Raw genomic sequence first — 24,059 nt, 5'->3', positions numbered from 1 at the left:
GGAGACAGTAGTATGTACCTTGAGGGTTGCCAGTGGGCGCTGGTCACTCCTTAATAACTCTTCTCCTCCTTCTCTACTCTGTCTTAGCTCTCCTGATCTAGCTCGGAGTACAGAATTATGAGACCTGCCTAACTTTCTTGTAATTTTTTGGCACATCTTAGTAAAATAAAATTAACCAACAGTGGTAAGTTGTCAGCACTCAGATCTGGGTAGAGGGAAGTAGGTGAAGCAAAATGGAATGATCCTGGTAGGCATGAGGGCAGAGGGCACTCCTTTGGCCTTGCTTCTGGACTCACTTAAACTCTGTTGGCAGTTCAAGAATGCAATGCAACAAACCACAGAGAGTGCAGGGCAGTGCTTCCTTCTCCTTTCATGCATTCTTTTGATCTGTAACTCACCCTAGGGAGAGCAAGGCAGTCAGTCCTCTGATGGGCTTCAAGTCTATATTTCGGTTAAATCTGTACTGGGAAATTTATTGATTTATATATTTCAAGAAAAAAATATATACAGAGGGTGCCAAAAAAATGTATACACATTTTAAGAAAGGAAAAGTGTATTAAAATTGTAATACTCAACCAATACTGATAACAAAAGATGAATACAAGTCACGCTTGGCTTTTGCAATTAATTATAAGAGGTGCTCTAAGTGGTTACCATCAACATAATTTCAGTACAGTTTTTTCCTTTCTTAAAAATGTGTATACATGTTTTTGGCACCCTCTGTGTGCGTGTGTGTATATATATATATACATATATATACACACACACACACATGCACACATGTTCTGGTTTTGGAAAAAAAATCTACATGTATCTCTATAAAACAATAATACATGAAGATGCTGTTACTCAGATACTATGATGGATTGTGTGGAACAAAGCTCTTTCTAACAAAGTTGATAGGGAGTGGATAGGAGTGCGGGGAAATGAAGTCAGCACTAGATAAGCGACTACAGCACATCATTGCAGATGAGTGGCAATGGCACTCCTTAAAGTAACAGTAACAGCTGGCATTTATTGAGCACGTACTATGTGCCAAGCTTTATGTCTTTATGCTTCCTCCCCTCTCATTGATGTATTTCTCTTTTTATAAATATCTTTTCATGTAATACATAGCACAGACATAAAAAGAACATGTCTAGCATAGCTTAAATTCTTGTCATTACCACCCAGGTCAAGTTTTGCCAGTTCTTGCTTCATAGATCTTAAAGCTATGTCATAAGGAGCACGAACAATTTGGATTTTGCTCTGTCGTAAAATGTTGCAAGTAGTGATAGATAGGCTAAGATGGAGAGTTTCTCCAAAGCTATTTCTCTCTCAGGCAATAGAGTTTCTGAAATTTGTCACCAGAATGTACCGTCTGTGGGCGCTTGAAAAACAGCTGCTCAGTCAAGGGGAACACCTGTGGCAGGAACCCCTGCACCCTCTTATCGGTGACAATTCCCCCATATCTCACATTAGGGAGGCAGGGTGGGGACATGGACTTTGAATTTAGATGGGTCAACCACTTACATTCTCTGTGGTTTGGGCGATTCATTTAACCTCTCAGCCTCTATTTTCTCCTTTATAAAAAGGACATTACGAGTACTGTGGCTGCTTCATTGCCACTGTTACATGAGGATTATTATTAATATTATTTGTATGAGGATTAAATGAAGATATTTTGGCAGAGAGCACAACACAATACTTGGTATACAGGTATGTAGGAAACATCCAATAAATGTTACATAATCCTATCTCATTGCTATCTTGTTTTGTTACCCATTTGAACGAAGGCTCAGTTTAACAGCCCTTGCATGTGTTAACCACCGCCCCCCCCCACCAGCCAATGACCCTACAGTCCAGTGAGCAGACGCTAACGGAGCCTGATTCCTGAGCTCTCTCCATTTCTTACAGCGGAGGTGTGCATTGGGATCCTTCTGATACTGATCATATACAACTACTGGTTCCTCTACATCCCTTATTTGACATGGCTTTACTTTGACTGGCGTACCCCAGAGGAAGGAGGCAGGAGATCCAACTGGGTCAGAAGCTGGACCGTTTGGAGGTACTTTAACGACTATTTTCCAATTCATGTGAGTAGACTTGTTTTATTTCGTATGATTTTGAGCTGGGAGAAGGATGAAAAATTTTCATTACATATATTCCAAGCTTTTCCCCCTTTAGAAGGAGAAAGCTTACAATTCAGCCCAAGTTACTAAATGGACTCTAAGCTAAGAGCAAATGTAGAAGGCTATGGTGAGGGGCTCTGGGCTCAGGAAATAGATCAAAATTGGGGGAAGAGCTCTAACCCAGGGGAAGAAAACAAGTCATATTCTCCATATTCTCCATTTCCTTTTGGCATAAGAACTAATCACAAGCCCTTTTATTTCTTATTGGAAACTTAATCAGGGAACATTTTTTTTTTAATCTCAATATAAATGCGTTGTAGCTCATCAAAACGGGGGATTTGGATCCAAGTCACAACTACATATTTGGGTTTCACCCCCACGGAGTGTTCGTGGCTGGAGCCTTCGGAAATTTTTGTACCAATTATTCGAACTTCTCGAAGCTGTTTCCCGGCTTTACTGCGTACCTGCACGTGCTCCCCATTTGGTTCCGGTGTCCTCTCTTCCGAGAATACCTGATGAGCAGTGGTAAGTGAAGGCAGACCACTGCTTCTACAATGTTCTAGGGTGGCAGACCCACACAGAATGTCGCCCCCTAAACCCAGTCGCCTTTATAGTTTCTTAGCACCTTTATTCCTGCCTGGCACTTTATATGCCGTTTGGATGTTTCTTGCCTCCCCCACTGCACTGTAAGTGCCAGGAAGACACTGTTCCACGCAAGTATCTAGCATAGTGCCTGGAATATAAGAATGTTCAATAGATGTCAATGTAATGAAACAATACATTGTTTTTTGCATAATTTTCTTTAAAATGTGTTTCTTTGGATTCATTATTTTTTTATTTAACTCCATTTAATCTCTGTAATAGCATAAAGGACATTAGAAATAAATATGTAAATCATAAAGCACCCCCTAAAAAAATCTTTGTGAATGTGAGTCATGGAAATTTTCATAACTCCTTCCTCATCTCTAAAATGGGAATAATAACCCTTAAAGATAAGTTGTGATGATTAAATGAATTTTTTTCTTTCCCCCTTTTTTCTGCTTTTTTCCCTTCTTAATACAATAATAAATTGATGAATGTATTTTGTGTGAATCATGGATCAAATAAGTGATCAACTGCACCTTTGGAAGGTCGCTTTCTGTGCCTTTATGAATATGAGATGAAAAATATCCTCCAAGGTGTCTTGAAGTAATGGCACTATATAAACTAAGCATACTCAATCTGCTATCTTTTTCTCCCCAGATTAAATATAACTTGGCTTAGAAATAAGAGTCCATTCTACTTTGCTCCTCTGAATTAGTGGAAGACTCTCTGATTAGTGAAACCATAATTCTGAGAATAAAATTCAGCTGCCATGCTGTAGAGATGCTGTTTGAAAGTGTGCAGAAGCTAAGCGGTGTCCCTAGCACTCCCTTCAAAGTCAGCGGCTCACTTTGTTCGGTTTTCCCACTCGACCAACTTATTGACTAACCCTGAGCTGTAGGAACTTACAGAGTGCGTTATGTTTATGGTCATTGTGTGGGTTAATTATTATTGTCTTTGCATGTCTTGGCTATGAAGGAAAGTCGATAGCCTCTTTTTGAAAACTTCCAATTTCAGGATCAATAAACGGCATATTCAGAGACAGAATTTTCCAGGGACTCCCAGATTTTCATGATTTCCTATTCATTTCTGAAGTCTCTGTTGTCCTTAACACCTGGTAGGAAATCGCCGAACACTAAAAGACCAGGGTCCGTGGCTGTGTTGTTAGGTTCTGTTTACAGACCTTCTCCTCTGGGCTGTAGGTGCAGTCCGGGCTGCCGCTGAGTCTGGCCTCCAGGTGGTGCACTAAAACCCCCAAACCACTGTAGAGGAAAAATATTCCTTCTCACCCTCGTTTTGCAGACATTGGATTCGGGTTTTATAAAAGGAAGAAAATTAAAGGGAAACTTAAATTTTTTTTTTAATTCAAAAAACACAGAAATATATTTACAGTATATAGTTTGCTGATTTAAAGTTTAGCCATAGGTGAGTTTGAGTGGTGTAATTGAGAGCAGGTGTTGCAAATTCATGGCATGAGATGTAGGTACACCCTCCCCATGGCCATGTCAGATACAAATAATCAACCTTGAGTTCCTCTCCATATAGTGCCCCCACAGCCACTGCCATTTACTAGTGTGGGTGTTGGAGGTGAAACCTGTCTGCTATCACTGGCTAATGACATCATGAGATCTTTTCCTTTGCTATATAACCTTAGATGTCCTAAAGACTAAATAAAAACATCCAAACGTGTAGCCAGGGGAGATGTAGGCTTTCCTTGTCTCTAAGTTGAGTTCTCAGTCCCTCCCAGAACCCGCTTCCTAGGACAGTCCCTGGTCTGAGGCTTCCCTTCTACTCTTTGCCTGCCTCACTGGCTGCCACTCTAGGTGTGAAAGACAGACAGACATGGGCACCAGACCTCATTTAGTAAGGAATCAGTAGGCTTTCAGAGGTTCCTTGCAATCATCAGATATCTGTTTTGCTCTTACCCAAGAGATTTCTGTGGCTCTAAGTCCTTGTAAGTCCCACCTCCAAACCGTTCCTCTTGGCCCATTTTGGTGAATCTGCCAAAATGGTGTCAGCCAGAGCACACTCTGTGGTTCAAGGCTGTTGTCCCCTTCCCTCTCTCCATTAAGTCTGTGCAGGTAGATCACAGCAGCTTTATATACCATGCAGAGGACTTTAGATTTTATCTGGTAGGGAAGGCATGGGAACCTGTGAGGGATTTTGAGCAGAAGAGGAGCCTGGTTGGATTTTGCATGTTAGAAGGATCATTCAGGCAGCAGCTTGGAGATACATTGAAGGGAGGTGAGCTTGGAGAAGGTGATGGTGGAAGGGGCCTATTGCAGTGACCAAGGGAGAGGTGATAAGGGCTGAGCTAGCACAGTGACATACAGAAGAGGGGGTTGATATGCAAAATAGATCATAAACAGATTCAGCAAGACTTAGTGATTGTTTCAGCCTCGTGAAGGCTGCAACTGTATATTGTAATCCTCAGCATTTAGCAGAGTGTCTTGCCTATAACACGTGCTCAGTAAATGCTTTTGAATGAATAAATGATGAGTCAACCTGGTGGCTGAGAAGAGGGGACTACATATGGGACGTGGTTTCTGATTTGAGTGACTGAATAGGGGATGGCTTCATTCTCCTTGGTAGGTAATGTTGCAAGAGGAAGAACTTTGAGGAAGAATTTAATGCGTTGGGTTTGAAAACATGAAGTTTGAGGTGTCTTTGAGCTGTCAAGGCAGAGATGTCCATTGAGCTATTGGAAGTCTGGGCTTGGAGCTTCAGGAGGAAGCCCTTCCAGGAGATAGATCTGGGAGCACTCAGCATATGTAAGTGGTAGGTGAATCCATGTACGTAAATAAGGTTAGAAGACATGAGAGGCAATGAAGGGGCCTGGCTTAGTCAGTTTGGGCTGCTGTAAGAGAATACCACAGACTCGGTGACTTAAACAGCGTAAATTTATTTCTCACAGTTCTGGAGGCTGGGAAGTCCAAGATGAAGACACTGGCAGATGTCTAGTGAGGGCTTGCTTCCTGGTTGGCAGACAGCTGTCTTCTCGTTGTATTCTCACATGGTAGAAAGAGGCTGAGAGAGCGTGTGTGAAAGCTCTCTTCCTCTTCTTTTAAGAACACTAATCCTTGCATGAGGGCCCCACTCTTACGACCTAATTAACTCCCAAAGGCCCCACCTCCTAAGACCACCCTATTGGGGGTTAGGATTTCAGCATATGAAATCCGGAGGGACACAGACATGCAGTCTCTGAGAGAGCCCTAAAAATAGCAGCATTTTCGGATGGCCTGAAGGAAGGGAGACTAAAGAGTAAACGGAGAAGTGCCAGAGGCAGACTAGGAGAGCCAAGTGTCAGGGAATCCAAGAGGCCCTCTCTCCAGTGGAAGTAATCCCTCCAGCTCTCACTCAGGGCATGCAGAGAAAAAGGGCCACGCCTTGAACTCAGTGAAAGTTCAAGCCCACCTGGGCTCAGATTCCCAACCCTCTAACCCACCACCCCTGCCTCTTAAAAGAGTAGTTGGTCTTTCAGAATGCTGTGATAATTTTTCTTTCCCCCAGTAATAGGAACCCACAGTACAATGAGCACATAACTTTCTTCCAGAGATGAGGTTTGCTGTGTCTTTAAAGAGCCTAACACGTTCCTTTTATGACCAAAAAAAAAAAAAAAGAAAAAAAAAGAAAAAGATAAGACCAAGAATGGAAGGAAACAATAAGACATTAAAAAGCAATTATCTCTGGAACATGGGTCTTGAATGGTTTGTGTTTTCATCTTTATCTTTTCCTCCAAGAGTTTAGAGTTTTTTCTCGTCTAAGAGTACATAGTATGGTTAAAATCTGAAAAAGAATCTTTGAAGTTATTTTTACATGAGAAAGCCTGATATGAAGACTGAACAGTTATGTAACTTTCTTAAATGCTTTACTAAAGTCAGACTAGGCATTTTGGAAACATGTAGCGATCTAGCAAGTGATTGAGGTTATTTGTCAAATGTCTGATTTTTGGGAAACTATTTACATTATAAGTCCGAGTTTGGAAAAAAAGAATCCTTATAGAATATCTGAAAACACTGTGTGTTCGGAAGATCCACTGCAACCTCTTAGAGGATCTACTTTTCAGTTCTAAGCAAAGATCTGCCAGGACAAGGACCAAAATTGTCACATACAGCTATGCAGGTTGTGCGCTGAACAACTCCAGGGGGCACCTTTTACTGAGAATGCAATATGGACGGAGTCTGTAAAATTGAGCAGTGCACAATCCACCCAAACAAGCAGTAGACCTAATGATAACCTGATGACATTTTAAAGGCCTAACCCATCACCTGCCAAAATGTTAGATCGCATTAATGGGATATATATTGCTAAAGATTTGCTGCGAAAAGAATTATAAACCTGCAAAAGCACTCCAAATGTAAGCAGTGTAGGAAATGTTGTTAGGTGTCCACTGATGCCATGGAATATTATGATAAACATGTTTTCATTTTTAAAAAAGGATATGTAGTTACACCTTTGGTTTTGTTCACTAAGGGCCAGTCTCAGTTTCCAAGAAAAGTCTGTGCCATGTGCTGAGCAAAGAGGGAGGTGGAAACATTTCCATCATTGTCCTTGGGGGTGCAGAGGAGTCGTTAGATGCCCATCCTGGAAAATTCACTCTGTTCATCCGCAAGCGGAAAGGATTTGTGAAAATTGCTTTGACCCATGGGTAAGTGACTTCATTTCAGGTGCCTGGGTCAAGGAAATTCAGACATTACTGAATGAGCACAGAGAAGCAAAGTCATTTGTCTGGCCCTTAAAGGCAGACCGCCTCCTAATTGACCTTACCATAAAAGCAGGTGTGGATATGCACAGGGGATGGAATACGACCTTTCCGCTAAGGTCACCATGGCATCCAGCTATGACACTTGTCTTTAGAAGCAAAGCAAACAAAAAACGTACACAATTTCCAGTCACGTGAACAAAGGCACCGTGAGATGAAAAAGGAGCTCCCTGGAACTTTGATTTTCTAGAGAATAAAATTCCACAAATTGCTAGATTGTTGAAGTACCTCCCCAAAGAATTTCAAGTATGTCAGTTTCGATGTGCGGAACAAGAGGTTAGCAGGATAAGGGAGGCTTGGGGACATCACAGAATTGTTAGAAATTTGTTGCAAAACTCAGCTAGATAGAGTAAAATATTTAAATCTTTTTCATTGAAAATTCTTATTCTTCCCCTTTGTGTTTTGCAGTGCTGATTTGGTCCCCGTGTTTTCTTTTGGTGAAAATGAACTATTTAAACAAGTTAGCAACCCTGAAGGCTCGTGGCTTCGTATGGTGCAGGAAAAACTGCAGAAGATCATGGGGTTTGCTTTGCCACTGTTCCACGCCAGAGGAATCTTTCAATACAGTTTTGGCCTAATGCCCTATAGGAAACCTATTCACACTGTTGGTATGTATATTGAAGACTAAATGCTTGTTAAAAATGAGTAAAAGTTTATCTTACTTCAAGCAATGTTTATTGTTCTCGACTGAGGTCTAGTGCAAGGGGCTTAGAGTAAGAACTTTCTAAAATAAGAATCCTATAGATGTTATTTGAGCTTCATTTCCAGTTGACCTTTTGTTTATGAAATGACTATATTTTCCATTGGTTACTTTCAAGAATACTGCTATTGAACTACATACAGGTAGAATCCGATTTTAGAAATGAAGTTTCTATCCCTCTAGGATGAATCTATTTTTCTGTGCCAGCAGATTATCACACAGCAATTCTTTGATGTACAAGTTTAATTGGAGTCTATCAGTATATGCAAATTTCTGTGTAATAGATGTCTTCATCATGTTCAATTCTCATAGGCATCAGTTTCTATAGCAAAAACATTTTTTTTTGCAACTAGCTATATTTAACATATCCTATATAGATTGATTTTATTTTTAAAAGTTGGATGTTTGGGGGAGAAGGGATGGGGGAGGAGAGATAGACCACGTTGATAGAAGGGCTGACAAGGAAAGTAGCTCCTCAGGAACTGGACAGTTGGAATGAGACAATGATGAGTCAGGTGCTGATAGCAGAATTAACCAAAATTATATACTTCCTATGAAATTGGAAGTAATAATTTCACCATGGATAACCCATTAAATAAAATTTAGTTTTTTGGTTTTTTTTTTTTTTAGGTCTGTTTCATTAGGCTGGGATTTTACTGCTGTTAGTTTATATAAGAGCTTTGCATTTCACATGTAGTCACATGACATTATTTCTAAATACTATGTTTAACTCAAATGGAATGTTAGATTATTGATTAGTTGGTAAAATAGAAATACTGAGATAACTTTAAGTTTGCAATTGTGTTTTTTAAGATAAGCTGGTTACTTTTGGGGGCATATTATTAATTAGGCATTTTTGATTTCTTATGTGCAAAGTATTATAGTTGGTATTTTGGGGGATATAAGGAAAATTGTGAGACATGATTTTAGGAACTAAATGTTTAATTAAGCATAGCTCATATGCACCATGAAATAAGTTGTAAATGTTGGAAGCAAGTATATTTTCTTGGGTTAAATGGTTACAATTATCACCTGGTTGGGTTAAACATATTTTTAAAAGTAAAGTGGTTTGTCATTTGAGATAGCCTGGTTACACTTCTACTGACAAGTAATTAATTGGTCAAGGGTCAGGTGGAAATGACCAAATATGAATTCATTGTAAAGACTAGAAATCTACAGGTCTGGCTTGTACTCATGCCTGTAGAACGTGCCTCTCTTAAAAATTCAGAAAAAGGAAAAATTGTTTCACTCCACCTTTCCACTTACCCTACAAATGATCACACGAGGAACAGCATTTCTAGTCTCTAGCATCTCATTTGAAGTCTTTTGAAACCCAAGCTAAGAATATAAATGTTTCAAGGACTCAGCTGCCGTGATCTTGTAGTGGTTGAGTCGGAGTCTAATGATGGAGAGCAGCCTCATTTGTGCAAACCAGACTCTCAGACTTTAAAGACTTATTTAAAGACTTGTATTTAAAGACTTGTTTATTGACTTGAAATAATACCAGTTGAGGATAAGATATTTAAAATTCCATGAACAAAAGCAAGCTATGTATCAATCGAATGAAAAAGAGAATATAACATGGTATGATATTGAAACAGTGATCTAAGTTACTACGTTCATTTCTAATTTAAATCAATGCACCTCAAACCCAGAGTTGTTTCTTTGCTGACTCCCTGACGCGCCAGGCAGGATTCAGGCAGCACCCAGAGAAGCACTTGATTTTGTGGCCCCTCTGCTGCTCTTTCTACTTAATTCAGAATTTATTGACTTAAATAAGCTCTACCTCACATGATACAAACTCAGTAAATATTAGTGGAATTTATCCTAATTCATCATTTCATCTATACTCCTCTCATGCACGGGTGTCCAGAGATGCCCTGATTCTCCATTCTATAAATAATTTCCCTTCACATCTTTCACACCCCACATGCTCAGCGACCTCATTTCAGTGTTAGCGATTCTCTAACACTAGTGAGAATCATTAACAGTGTAAGGGTTTTGTTGATGTTCTGTTAATTAAACTCCTTTAAAAATGTGCTCTCACTAAATTCAAAGTGCCACCATTGGGTCAGAGTCACCCTCTCTGCATATTTTCTTACACCAAACCTTGCTAAACCAGCAGGCTTCTCTGCATCCTCTATCAAAACCCCCTTTTCTCTTTGCTGAGGGTTGTTGTTCTCAAGGGAGAATAATTTGTAAAGAAGCTACCATATATTGTCTTTACACATTTCACAAATAGTATGTAATTTACATATTTTATGACTGTTATTGTCAGTTTATCAAAATACAATGTCATGTTCACATATATGATATGTCATTGTGTAATAACAGAGAGAAATTGATTTAAATGTCATATCCATCGTGACAACCTGGAGACACAGTGGCAATATACTTAGACTTTCAGAACAATGTCTAACGACTCCTAGTCCTTTGAGTGTTGCTTTGCTTGTTTCTGCATCACAGGAGCCCCAAGGGCACAGGAATTGGGCCATGTTTGTTTTCTGCTGTGTTCCCAGTGCCCACGGAGTGGGAGCTCAAGACACATTGGGGGGAAAAAATAGCCTTTAGTTAGTCCTCTCTGATGTAATTCTTAAGTCTTCAGATAGCTAACAAATACACACTAAAAATTTTAAGGGGAACCAATAGTACATTGAAGTAGTGTCGAGCCAGGACAGGTGGAATGATGGGACAGGGCATATTTTGACAAGAAAGTAAGATACAGTAATACCTTGGTTTGTGAGCATAATTCATTCCGGAAACAAACTACTCGTATTGCAAGACATTGCTCGCTTACCATGTTAAAATGTATTAGAAATGTTTGCTCATCTTGCGGAACACTTGCAAACCACGTTATTTGCAATCCAAGGTTTTACTCTACATGGGAAACGTGCTATTTAAAAGAGGAAATTTCCTGTGTATGTTGTTTTTAATGTGTAAAATTTTGTGTTGAAAAGTTTCAAATGTTCAGGAAGATTTAATGAGTAGTAAAATGAACTCCTGTGTGCCTTTGTCCTAGACTCACCAGCTAACATTTTGCTAGCTCTTCTCTCTCTAATGGTATAATAAATATACTTTCTGCTGTTATCGCTGGGCTGTTTGAATAGTGCAGACATCATGACCATTTGCTCCCCATTACTTTTATGTATATTTTGTAAGAACAAGATGAATCTCTTTCATAATGTCAGTACAAGTCAGGAAATTTAAAATGGATAAAGTGCGATTAACTAGTTTATAGTCACCAGTTGCCACAATAATTTCCTTGTTAGCTGTGTTTCTTTTCTTTTCTTTTTTTTTTGGCGGGGGAGGAATGGTATTGTTTCCATAAGCAGGATTATACGTTGCGTTTAATTTTCACATCTCTTTTGCCTATGTTAAGCTGGAATAGTTTTTCAACTTTTCTTTGTCTTTATGAGAATCATGAGCAGTTTTGAAATGCACAGGTCAATTGTTCTATAGAATGTTCCCCACCGTGCGTTGATATGTTTCAGCATGATTATATTCCGGTTATGCATATTGGGCAAGAATGCCACAGAAATGGTAGTATGTCCTTCTCAGTACATCATGTCAAGAGGCACTTGATGTCACTTCGTCTCATTGTTGGTGATGTTAGCTTTGATCACTTGGGGAAGGTGTTTTCCAGGCTTCTCTACTTGAAAGATAAATTTATAGTCTTAGCTATATAAATCTTTATATATATTTTTATATTTCTAAGGATTTCTCTCCTCTTCATTAAGAACTAACCTTTGGGTGATGTTATGTAGAGACTGTAATTATTCTGTTCTTCATCAAGCTTAATAGCCGTTGATAATTCTTACTGGAATCAATTATTACAGTCATGGCTGCAAACTGGTGATTTTCCAACTCTAGCATTAATTAGTTGTCATTTACCATAAAGTCCCAGTTTTAGACTATTTGAATTATGGATACCCAGACAGGCTTACCAGGTATGTTTTGCATGTGGCATAGAAAGGGCTCCAAACCCACCTTTTTTAGCTTTGAGATTGCCACAGTCTTCCTGTTAAGTCCCTAGACTATCTTCTGATTATGGATGTCATAGAAGTGTTTATTGCATTTTTATTCTTATGACGACATTGAAAAAATACGAACACTGCTGTTGAGAGATTGGTTCTTTCCATTTACTGGTGCACCGTGGTGGCTGCAGCTGACGCTCAGGCACCAGCCACACACAGAGTTAATATTGACACTCAGAAGGTGTTTTTTATGCTTCAGCCAAATGTACGGGAGGAAGTGGTGTGGGTTTGAGGTCTGACTCAGAGTGACTTAGAATGTTTCATTCATCTTCTCTGGGCCTCAGATTTTACACCTCTGAAGAGGAGATGATTAGCATCATCGTGTCATCTCTCAGGGTCTCTGGGGGTTAGATGACATCATACTGGGAAAGCACTCTGCCCACCCAGGTGCCAGGGGAGTGCGAGTTGGCATACAGAGCAGACGCCCCCGGACTGGGTTGTTGAGAGCTTTTAAATGTGTTTCAGTTTCCCTGTGTAAGTATTCCTGCCAAAATGTTAATCTGAATTCAATCATGAGGAAATAATCAGACAAATCCAGATTGGGGGACATTGTACAAAACAACTGGTCTGGACTCTTCAAAAATATCAATAATGTGAAAGACCAAAAGGAGGAAGTGAGTATTTAAAGAGACACAGCAGCTGTCGTGGACTGGGCGGGAAAAAACTATAAAGGATCTTATGGAGACAATTGATCATGTTCAAATGTGGATTAAGCACAAAATAATATTGTGTACAGATTAAAGCCTTTGGGTGTGAAAATGGTGTTGTTAGATAGGGCAGTGTTTTTATTCTTAGGTATGCATGCTGAAATATTTAGGGGTGATTAACATGATCGAATCGTTGGTGTCTACAACTTTCCAATGGTTCTACGGAAACAACAATAATACATAAACATGTGCAAAAGTTTCAAAATGGGTGAGTCTGCAGGAAGGGTATGCAAGTACCTATTGCATTATTTTTTCTACAGGTTTGATGTTTTAAAAAATTTTTTAAAAGATAGGGAAGGGATTGTACTTTAGGTACAACTGGTTTGAAACCACATGAGGACAAAAATAGTCTATTATGTTTCAAGTCATTAGGCTATCCTGATGGGGAAAAAAGCAGGCTAAGGCATCCTCTGAAATGGAAAGAAAGAGGAACCTTTAATTTAAATTTTAATTGAAAGCTGGGATTAAAGGAGATAATAATGTTAAGGGGATTAGTATGGTGCCAATATGATTGTGTGTGTGTACATACACACACACACACACATACTCATTCTTACACTGGGCATCTTTTGAGCCTCCACGATAAGCCAGAAGTGGAACCCAGTTTTGAACCCAGGCTTTGTCTGGCCCCCACGTTTGGACTCTTCACAACACAACCTCTACCATGCAGCTCTCTGCCTAGTCTTTCTCTAGTGTACAGCTATGTAGCATCTAGAGAAAGAGTAATTCTTGTGTGAGATTAGAGAGATAAACTGTGGAATTTTCATAATTATAGAACAAAGATTTCTTGTTGTGAAATATCTACTCTTTGTCTCAATGAGAAGAAAATAATGCCCATTTCCGGTATTTCTCCAACCGTGTATACAATGGCTTGTGAAGCTGCTCATTCTTATCTTTGAAAAATACAACACGGCCCCATAGAAATTAGAGCAGGAGTGCTGTGTAAGGGCAATAAATGCATAAGTAACCGCGAATTGTTGAATGGAATTGGAAAATGGAATAAGCGAGTGTGCCAGCTGTAAAAACCACTGAAACATAAACAGAGGCAGTGATTCCCGATGTCACAAGTAGATGTTTGCTGATTTTTCCAGGGCAGGGAGTTGTCTTTCCAAGAGCAGCCTGATGCAGCTGTTTTCTCCTTTCTGTGGTAAAACGAGAATTATGCAGCAGTTTGCGGCTAACTTAGTCTTGTGTTGAAAAGGTGTTTATTTTTTTCTTCTCCCTAGTAGTAAAAACCTCCTTTTTGTGGAAAGAGAGAATTCTGATCTTGTAAGGCTCAGGGGATCCTTCTCAGATTTGCAAATTTTTGTTTGTTACCTCTGTCTTTAGCTCTAAAAAGCAATTGAGAAAGGTTTCTTACTCTCTAATCCAAGTTCAGTGAGTTTTTAAATGAGGGGCAGGAGGACTGGGTTTAAATGATAATTTCCTCTGGTTGTTCTGTGTGTGTAGTTTAGGGTTTTTCAGTGTCTCAATTTCTCTACGTGTAAAGAAGAGAAAGGCAAGTTTGACCATGTTTCACACTATAGGGAAAAAGCTTACGGTGATAAATTCAATATATATGGGCATGTCTGAGCTCGCTGGAAGAACTCTCTGAAATATAATAAAACCATTAATAAGAAAAGAAGAGAACTGATGTTAACTGCAGGAAGTTTGACTCAGCTAATAATGCAGAATTCACAAGTCTTAATGAAAGTCAGCTGGGAACAACACCTTCCCTCTTCTTAGAGTAATCACTGTGCCTCTTTGTTAAGTCTCAACTCCCACCCCAATAGTTGTACTTGACCTCTCTCTTTGGGGTAATTTTGAAGAAAACAAGCTTTTTCTATAAAACCACAAGTTTGTTAATAGATTGACTTGCAGGTTTTTCAGTTTGCATGTAAATTTCTCAAATCCCTCACACAACAACAAAGTTCAGAGCTGGAAGAAAGCTGCAAGATCGTTCCAATTCTACTACTCTCTTATCCTATACATGTAACACTTAAGGCCAGGGAGGCAGTAACGTACCAGCTCAATGTGCTTGCTGGTGAGCTCGCCCTGGACCTGGTCTCGCCTGGTGCTGTTTATGCGACACCAGCTCCCAACTCTACCCCATCCCCACGTTAACCTGCCCTAGTCCACATTTCCAACGACAACTGACAGCGAGATGGTTATGTTTCTAGTTATTTATGTGGAATTACAAAGGACTGATGTGTACCATATATCAATTTGACATCTAAGCTATCAAAGAACTATATATGAGCTTTTCGAGTCTATATGTGGTTAAAAACTCAACAATTTAAGAATATTAATGTTGCAGTTAGTACACACACACACACACACACACGTACACACGTTTATATCTCCTTGGGTTTTCCTTAACCAACCACCTGCTGTTACTGACATGGATTTGAGCCTTGGATGGAGCACGGATGACTCAGGGTAGGCCAAAGGAAATTGCCTCCCTTACGAGTTCTGTTCTGTGGCCTCCAGCCCCACTCCTTCTCATGCCCAATCGAATCCAAGGTAGTAAGAAGCAGTTTGCTGCCCAGCTGGTCATTGAACATCCTGTACCTTTTAAACTCTTGGCATCAGTAGCAGCATTAGACCAGCAGAGGGCGCGTTGAGTAGCAGAGAGGACTAGGGAGAGCTGGCACCAAAGCCATGACTGTGTACCTATCCTCTCAAAATGTGAGACAAGTAGATAAACGTTGCTTATTAGGTAAATGCCTTTTAAAATACATATAGAAGTTGCCATGTTTTAAAAAATGAATTGGTTCATTTTGAATTATGTTGGTAAAACACACATGTATATTCATTGTAGAAAATTCATACAGTACCGGTAAACCTACATACAACCCCCATCTCTCCTCCTCCCTCAAGGTAACCGTTATCAGTCTTTCTTTCCAGACTTTTTCAATATGCTAAAAGCTTATAATCCACCTAGAAATATAAATGTTTTTTCACACATGGGATCATGCTATATTATTTTACATTTTTCCCACCTAATACCTGTTAGATATCTCTGTATATGGGTGCGCACACATGTAATTTCATTTTTTAAAATTGAAGTACAATTAACATATAACATTATATTAGTTTCAGGTGTACAACATAACGATTTGATATTTGTATCTATTGCCAAAAGATAACAACAAATCTAGTTAACATTCATCACCATACATAGTTACACAAATATTATTTCGTTAAAAAAATTGCTGCCTAGGGTTCCGTTGAATGGATGTTCTGTGGTTTTACTTAATAATATTTCTGTTGATACTTTCGGTTGGTTTCATTTTCCACTATTACAGACAGTGGAGTCCTTGTGGTTTTGTATGTTTTTGATTACAGATATTTAGCTATGAAGATATATATTCTTTTAACTTTTTAGGATGACATTAAAAAGAGAGTAGAGGGCTGGTCCCTCATGGTTTGAGACTTCACAGCCCGTCATAATGGGGTACTGTGGTCTGGCTGTCAGCTTGACCTGAGGAAGAACGCTGGTGACGCGCACACACAGCTGTGTCCTTTTGCCTCCCAGCTGCAGTCAGCACAGTAGTGCATTTGACACAAAGTCAAAACCACCAGGGTACTGACAATCCAGTGTCTGCTGAGAAAGAAAGTTCTTTATTTGTTATCAAATGGAATGGGGTGACCAGTGTAGGCAGCCAGTACAATGAAAGAGGGGTTGGGCCTGGCAGGCTGGATGGATTCTGATTGGCAGATCTTCCCAGGGCCGTCCGTTACAGGCAGGAGTCGGTGGTGGAGTGGTTTGGGTTTCTTACGTGTGATGTATTCTCTGTTTTTACAGTTGGCCACCCAATCCCTGTTCAGCGGACTCTGAACCCAACCTCAGAGCAGATTGAGGAGCTGCATCAGACTTATATGGAGGAGCTCAAGAAATTATTTGAGGAGCACAAAGGGAAGTATGGTGTTCCAGAGAATGAAACTCTTGTCTTTAAATAGCCACACTCTGACAAGGAGGATGACCGAACATCCCATTGAGAGAATAAATATTTTAAACAAGTTTATTTCTTTTCTTTGACTGTGGAATCAAACTTACAACTGAAAAGTATTGTGTACAGTGACACGTGGATATGTATTTGTGGTAAATAAAAATACAACGTGTGACGATAGGATACGGTTAGAGATGACTAAGTCTTTTAATCATCTTCCTCATTTAGGAAGGTGAAATCATTTTACAGGTTAAGAAACAGGTTAGAATTATTCATGTGCCCTAAAGAATGACAGCTTCAAAAAACAATAATTAGACTCTTTTACTAAATATCACAAGAATTTAAGGTGTTGCTTTCACTAAGTATGTAAGCGATTGTTCAGCACAACTGGGACATTTAGGAGACGGTGTGTAAAATAATTTGCCATATAGAGCTAAAGGTGATAATTTAATTTGTTTTGCTTGAACAGACCATTTGTTAGTGAATAATGATATGTTTAAGACTGAGCTCATTTGATCCTTTAGGTCGTGTCAACCAACGAATTTTTATACAACAGTGCAGAATTTTTACATGGTTTTCAAAAATAGGATGAATCGGTCATATGGAAACCCATGTGGATAAGAGCATGTCTCCTCATTTCTGTTCATGCTTAGAAATATCCATCTTCGTCATGTGCTTAGAAATATGTTCATTTGCTACAGACAAGGAGGTCTTTTGGAAGACATGCTTTTGCACATGTTTTAGGACACTGAAATTGCAAAAGGTTTTCTTGGTAATAGAAATGGTTTTAATATTTTCTTCCCAAATGGCCTCTTTGAATAAGACAAGCTCTGAAAGAAAGTGCCCTCTCTGGTGAGGTGTGTCCAGTTCTCAGTTGCCTCAGGTTGCATGTGTCTCCTCTGAACCAGGTCCGTGAGAGCAGGAACCTTGTCCATCCTGTGCACTGATGTGTCCCTCTGCCTGGGTCAGCTCATGACACTTAGTAGGCACTAAGTAAGTATGTGTTTAATGAATGTGTTTATAGATAAACACACAAACTTTGCCATAAGGTGAAGAATTTTTAAAGCTATGCCATAACATGAAACCTATTATAAGGCAAGACCCACTTTCCGATGGAGATAATTTGCTATGTCTTGCTTGCCCCGTGCCAGGAATTTTGACAGTACAGAAGGCTGGCTTGTAAGGAGCGAGTCAAAAGGAGGCTCCTGATAGTAAGCCTCTAAGGGTTAAGTAATTATCCAGTAAGTAAGAAGAATGTCTACTTTCCAAATGTTCTCCATTGCTAGGTGTTGCTTCTATACTTTTTTTCACTCTAGATATTTGGGGGCAACTTCATGGAGTTGTTCTAACTAATTGGTCAATATCTTCAGGCCTCTAATGTTTAAAACATCGAGCCCTGGGCTAGAGGCTGGATTGGGTTCAACAACAGCCAAATGAAATCTTGCTGGATAATGCCTTGAGTAGGAAAGCATTTCACACACAAAAAACATGAAACTTCTCGATTGTTCTCCATAAGGTTTTTGGGCCAACACCTCTCTGTCTTCATGCTGGTTGAGCAATCCAGGAGTCCATTATTCATGGCCTAGAAATTAGATCAATTTTTTTTGTCAAAGCAGGGAATAGTACATGATCTATTTTATTAGATGCAGAAAAATCAACTATAAATCTGTTTTGGTATTTCTCAGTACCAAAAAAAAAAGAGGAAAAGGAGCACCATTTGCACAAAATGACACCCTCTGATCAGGGTTCAGTCTTTCAGAATAAACTATGAGGCCCAAATCACCACAACTAAAGGCCTTTAAGTGATTATAAAACCCATGAATTTCCTTGCTTTGGAGAAGTTTATTAACAGTTCATGACACATAATCTTTTGCAATGTCACAAAGGTATGAATTTTAATCTCTTCACTTGGGAGTGATGGGGCCAAGCTGACCCTGAACGTCAGCTGGCTTGTCTAGCGAGCAGTTAGAGCCCAGGTGGAGTAACACAGAGGCACTGAAAAATGAGGGAAGTTCTGCTCAGATGAGTTTACTTAGAATTTTGCCATTTAGAAAATCTAGATACCAGCAACTTTAATTTTGGCATACCTGAAATCTTATTTTTTTGGTGCATATTAGGGAGTTTATCTCTTCCTTTCTTAGGGCTCCCAGAGGTTGTCAGTTCCACATAGTCCTACAGATTGCAAATACATTTTTTGATGTTAATTTTTGCTACAACACAAATGTGGGCCATATATTATGTTTACTAGGTTGGTTTGACGGAGATCTCTATTTTAAAGGTACTTTGTTGATTACACAATTGCACATAAAATTTAAGCAGCAAAGCAAAACAATGACCATAACCCCAGAACACTGGAAGAGACGCTGGGCTCATTACCTTGAGAAAATGTGCATTTATGCCGTTTGATTTGGACATTTCTTTCTTCTGTTTCCCTCACACACCCGGGTGCAGGCTGAGTCATTTCCTTTGTCTGGCAGCTAGAACCATTGAAGTGGTCTATATCTGGCTAAGTCTGTTATGCTCACGTTGAAGGGTGCATCTTTGATGAAGGCCAGCCAGTTTTGCTCTGTCCCCAGGGAAACTGGGCAAAGGACGCAGCATGATTTGCACCAACCCTTCCCCATGATTGTGAAAACAATCAAAGTGTATATACTTCAGGGATGATGGGCGAGCCTTCTTCGTATGCAGAGGGTTAAAAATAAATTCCCATGGCTGGTAGAAGGTACATTTCTGTCATGGGAAGCACAGGAGGTGGAATCTACATGAGATGCCCCCGCTTCTGTAATTTTACGTCTCTTCCAAACTACCTCCCTGATGCCAATTACCAAAGTCTGTGATAAATATGAAAACATATGTGGGGTGCATTCACTGTGTCCTCTTTCCCTCTGATGGGAGACAATGTGGATGGGATTTGTTGATGGGATGTTTTTTTCCAATAGCCCAAGATTGCTAGTTCCCATACCTGTATTTTTTATACTACATGACAAAATGTCTATTTCTGGTGCTGGGAGAGTGGCTTCAAGTAAACTTTATATATCTTTTTTAAAGAAGAAAAACAAAACAACTTTAAAATAACCAACTAGTTGCACCCGTTTCTCTAGGAAGTCGTTCTTTCTATTAAAAGCCAACGGGTTTCTTGAATACCTTCTGTTTGGATTTCTGAAATCAGTCCTTCCCAAACACCTTCAGCTTAGTGCCTTAATATCTTAAATGAGAAGGAGAAAGTTTATCCCAACCCATAGTTAACCCATGGGACAATGAGTTCCTCACTGGCAGACTCTGTCTCGTGTGTGTTTTGAACGTGGTCCCACCAGCAGCCCTGTAGCAGCCTCTCAATGAATGCTTGTGGCACGAACCTGGCAACTCGAAGGATTGTGTCACAGAAGCCACGTTTCAGAGCCAGAGGGGACCTTATAGTGTCAGTTATTCCTCCTACAGATGAGGCATTGAGCCCCAGGGAGGTTTCATGCGGATCGGACCTACCCCGTGATCACGTTAACTCTGTTCTAGATTGAACAGGAGGGGAAGCTTTTCCATGATTGTTGATTAATAAAACCCAGGAGGCCTCCTACAAAACAGAAGTGTCAGGAAAGTCGAGTCCGATTAAAAATACACTTAAAGCAAGGGATTTGATAACTCTCAAGCCAGCTCTGTCGTGCTGGGGTTGAGGACATTTTTCTTTCTTGAGACGAGTACACCACATTGTTGATTTTTCCCTTTTGCAAGAGCTATTTTGGGGATGTGTCCTGGACAAAGTCCAAGTAGTCAACCACAAGCTTAGCCACTAGAGCCTTTTGTATTGGAGCAGCAGGACAGGGCAAGGTGCCTAGGCCCAGGATGAGTGACAGGCCCTGAAAGGGTCTTCCCTCCCAGTCGTGTTGTGACCACTAGTGCAGCACAAAGCAATCCTGTTATTCAGACAGAGGTGGCCATAGAGCTGTCAACTCACTGACAGCCCTAAGTCCCAAGTCCATTCTGGCTCCAGTCTCATCCAGCTGGGTTGTCACAGCTGCTGCTTTTTTTTTTTAAATAGCTCTTAGATTCTGGTTAAGAATTATCGTAGGCTCTCTTGAGAATATACATAAATCTGACCTTCCTGGTATTCTGAAGGGCTGTGTAATTCTCCCCAGCTCCACTTCCAGACCAACTTGGAGCCTGGGTCTTTCTGGTTGGATTCTAAATGCCCCAGTGCAGGGGTGCAGTCATGTCAAGACAACCAGAGAACCTACCTGTCCCACTCTTTTCTACTCTCCAGGCTTCTGTTTCAAATAATCCTTTAGCCTCTGGTCCTCCACCATCTGGGGGAGCTGGGCTCAGTTCCTCCCCATGTAAATCGAGTGAGGAGTGAATGATCTCCAAGGCCCCTCTAGCTCTAGCTCTGTGGTCTCTGCTGGCCTTTCTTCCGTTATCGTAATGACATCTAGTTGGAGATGTAAGCTTGTCTGACAACTGCCTCCAAGACATGCAGCGAGTTCAAATGAATGTCTCACTTCCTTGGTATATATAAAACATAAGCTGCTACTGAAATTGCTCCAGCATCACAGTGACCTTTAGTCATGATGTTGCTAAGAAATAATTTAATCCTCTAAATGAAAATAGGAGAAATTGATCAAGGAGTCTTCTTCCTTGATATCGTTCAAAACTATGAATCGACAGTTTATTGTTAAAACCTTTATAGGAGACGGTGCATTTTTGTATTTTCTATCTTGTTATGTGTCACTGTGTGCTTTTGAAAAGCTCTCGGTTTGTGAAGTTTTGACCAATAAATGTGTTTTCTGCCTGAGTTATGAGTGTGTTGGTGTGGTGTTTAACCTGGATGGGATGGTTATCCTTTTTTTTTACACCTTGGCAAGGCTGAATTAACTTGGACGTGGGGATGAAGGTAAGCAAGAGAATAGCACTGCAAATTCTAGACTGAAGAGTCAGTCCTTTAAATTCTTTTGATGGGAGAAAAAGTACAGAAAGCAGGGGCAGGGCTAACTGAAAACCGCAGGTTTGCAGCTGGCAGCAAGACTGGGACGGCAAAAGGAAACTGCTGTGCTCCCACGTGGTCTGAGTAAGAGTGAGACCTCTTAGAATCTGAGTCTTCAAAAACTGGTAGAAAAGTGTATGGATTACAAATTCAGTGAATCACTGCTAGTGGGTACGGAGTTTCTTTTTGGGTGATGAAAATGCTCTAAAATTAGATTGTGGTGATGGTTACGCAACTCTGTGAATTTACTAGAAACCCCCAAACTCTACACTTCAAATGGGGAATTTTATAGTCTGTGACTTATATCTCAATAAAGCTGTTTTATCACATCAAGTCAGTCATAACACTTACCAAATAATGGGAAAAGCTAGAAACTAAATTCCTTTTTAAAATGTATCAAAAGTGAAATTGCCTCCCTTTGATGTCAGCACTTTTAGTGTACAGTAAAGATTAGGCCTTGGTTTTAGAGAACTGGTTGGTGTTTCTGGTGTCCTTTATCAAAATAGGTGTTTCAATACTCTTTTTAAGTATTTTATTGGCTAAAGAACACACTGTTTGATCATTGTGTACAATATTGTTTGACTTTAATTTTTCCCCAGTATTTTATTCATACTGTAGCATGTACTAAGTAAATGTTATCATAAAAACAACAATCAATATTTACTGATCACCTACAATGTGCCAGACACAGGGCTAAGTACTTATGTACATTATGACATTTAGCTCTTAAAATAGCCTTATGAGGTTGGTGCTATTTTTATGTGATAGGAAATGGGCTCAGAGGGGCTCAGAGTTTTGCCAAGGCAGCCCTGATGGTGGGTGATGCCAGGGTCCTCTGGGCAGAGCCCATGCCCTAAGTGTAGGACTCCGGAGGCCTGGGAGGGGGTGGATGGTCTACCATCTGTCACCAACTTCCTGTGTGACCCAGGTAAGTGACCTTATATTCTTCACCTATTAAATGAGAGGCAGGACATGATCTCTAACGTTCTTTATGGGCCCACCTACTGGTCATTCTATTCTAAAGCCTTCTGTACTTCTAAACACCCCACTTCCCACCCATCCCCAAACACAGTGGTGTTGGGAGCCATCCTCAGTACTGAGAACAACCCTGGAGCCCCACTGTAAGTTGGAAAATGTTGTGTCCACCATAAGAAGGACAGAGTAAGACAGTATCATACGTGGACTAATATTTGCTGTCAAAGTTAAACATTTAAAATGTTACATTTATAATGCCTGTTGGGGCTAACAGTCTTGATTTTTTTGGGGGTAGCTGTTACTGCATGGAGCATTCATTGAGGAAAGGTCATGTCTCCAAACTGTATTTTAAAATTCATTTTATTTCTCACATGCATGGGTTTCTCAGTATTTAAAAAAACTTTATAAGGTGATTGCCATATGTCCCAAATGTAAGAAGAAACTTGTTTGACATCCCATTCCCTTCCTTCTGCAGTTCCCCAACATCTTTAAAAATTCTAGATGGAAAGGAAATTCGAGAGTTTGACCCATCATGTGTGATGCTGAAATAAAATAATGCTGTAACCTGTCTTAGATTGGTTGGCTACGTAAGAGCAGGATCATAAAACTTCAAGTTCACTTAAAAACAACATTGAATCCATGAATGCAGACTGTTCAGTCACATTAAATAATTTTAGTAGGACTTGAAGAAAGGTTTATATATTATATATAGAGAGAGACATTAACATATAGATTAATATTCATTACTGTTCTTGAAAAATAATACCCACATGTAGGAAATTTTAAGTAACTGGGAATAAAAGTAAATATGATTCATTTGGGAACTAGGTATACTTTCAAAGATGAATTTGATTTATATTTTGAATAATATATAGTTGATGGAACTTAGTGCAATTATTGTTACAAGGAAACAGAGGAGATGTGACACCCTACGATGTTTCTTAAGGAATCAATACACTTCGCTGTCTCAAACTAGGACACAAGTATTTATATCCACACCTTAAGAGTGCTGCAGCTCCAGGCGGACAGGTGACCCCACAACCAGGATGGACCTTGATGAGACAGTCACCCACACACCTACCCTTTTGTACCTTATTGCATTCTTTAGTTTTTCTCTCCACTTTGGCCTCTGTTTTGTCCATAATCCAAGAAAAAGAAAAATCAAAGCAAGAGAAGAGGGAGGTTGAATTGCAAGAAGCAATTGAGAAACTTATCTTTTGTCAGAGGTAAGGTCCAGGATGACGGAAGTAGGGAAGAGTTGAAAAGGAAGCAGGGAGATGAGAC

At 39.9% G+C, this 24,059-nt stretch overlaps 1 protein-coding gene across 2 annotated transcripts in view; it reads left to right on the top strand.

The window, feature by feature from the left end:
- The window catches only part of MOGAT1 (monoacylglycerol O-acyltransferase 1), a 35,152-nt gene extending 13,541 nt beyond the window's left edge, over positions 1–21,611 (top strand). For both annotated transcript variants that reach the window (XM_019667828.1, XM_019667827.1), the window contains exons 2-6: positions 1,897–2,075; positions 2,432–2,636; positions 7,167–7,341; positions 7,864–8,063; positions 16,684–21,611. In XM_019667828.1, coding sequence (XP_019523373.1) covers positions 1,897–2,075; positions 2,432–2,636; positions 7,167–7,341; positions 7,864–8,063; positions 16,684–16,838 — 914 coding nt within the window. In that variant the 3' untranslated portion in view covers positions 16,839–21,611. The remainder of the gene's footprint in view (positions 1–1,896; positions 2,076–2,431; positions 2,637–7,166; positions 7,342–7,863; positions 8,064–16,683) is intronic.
- Positions 21,612–24,059: the final 2,448 nt, after the last annotated feature.

Source organism: Hipposideros armiger, unplaced genomic scaffold, assembly GCF_001890085.2.
Source record: "Hipposideros armiger isolate ML-2016 unplaced genomic scaffold, ASM189008v1 scaffold_507, whole genome shotgun sequence".
Classification (NCBI taxonomy): Eukaryota; Metazoa; Chordata; class Mammalia; order Chiroptera; family Hipposideridae; genus Hipposideros; species Hipposideros armiger.
This window is presented reverse-complemented; position numbering and strand designations above follow the sequence as displayed.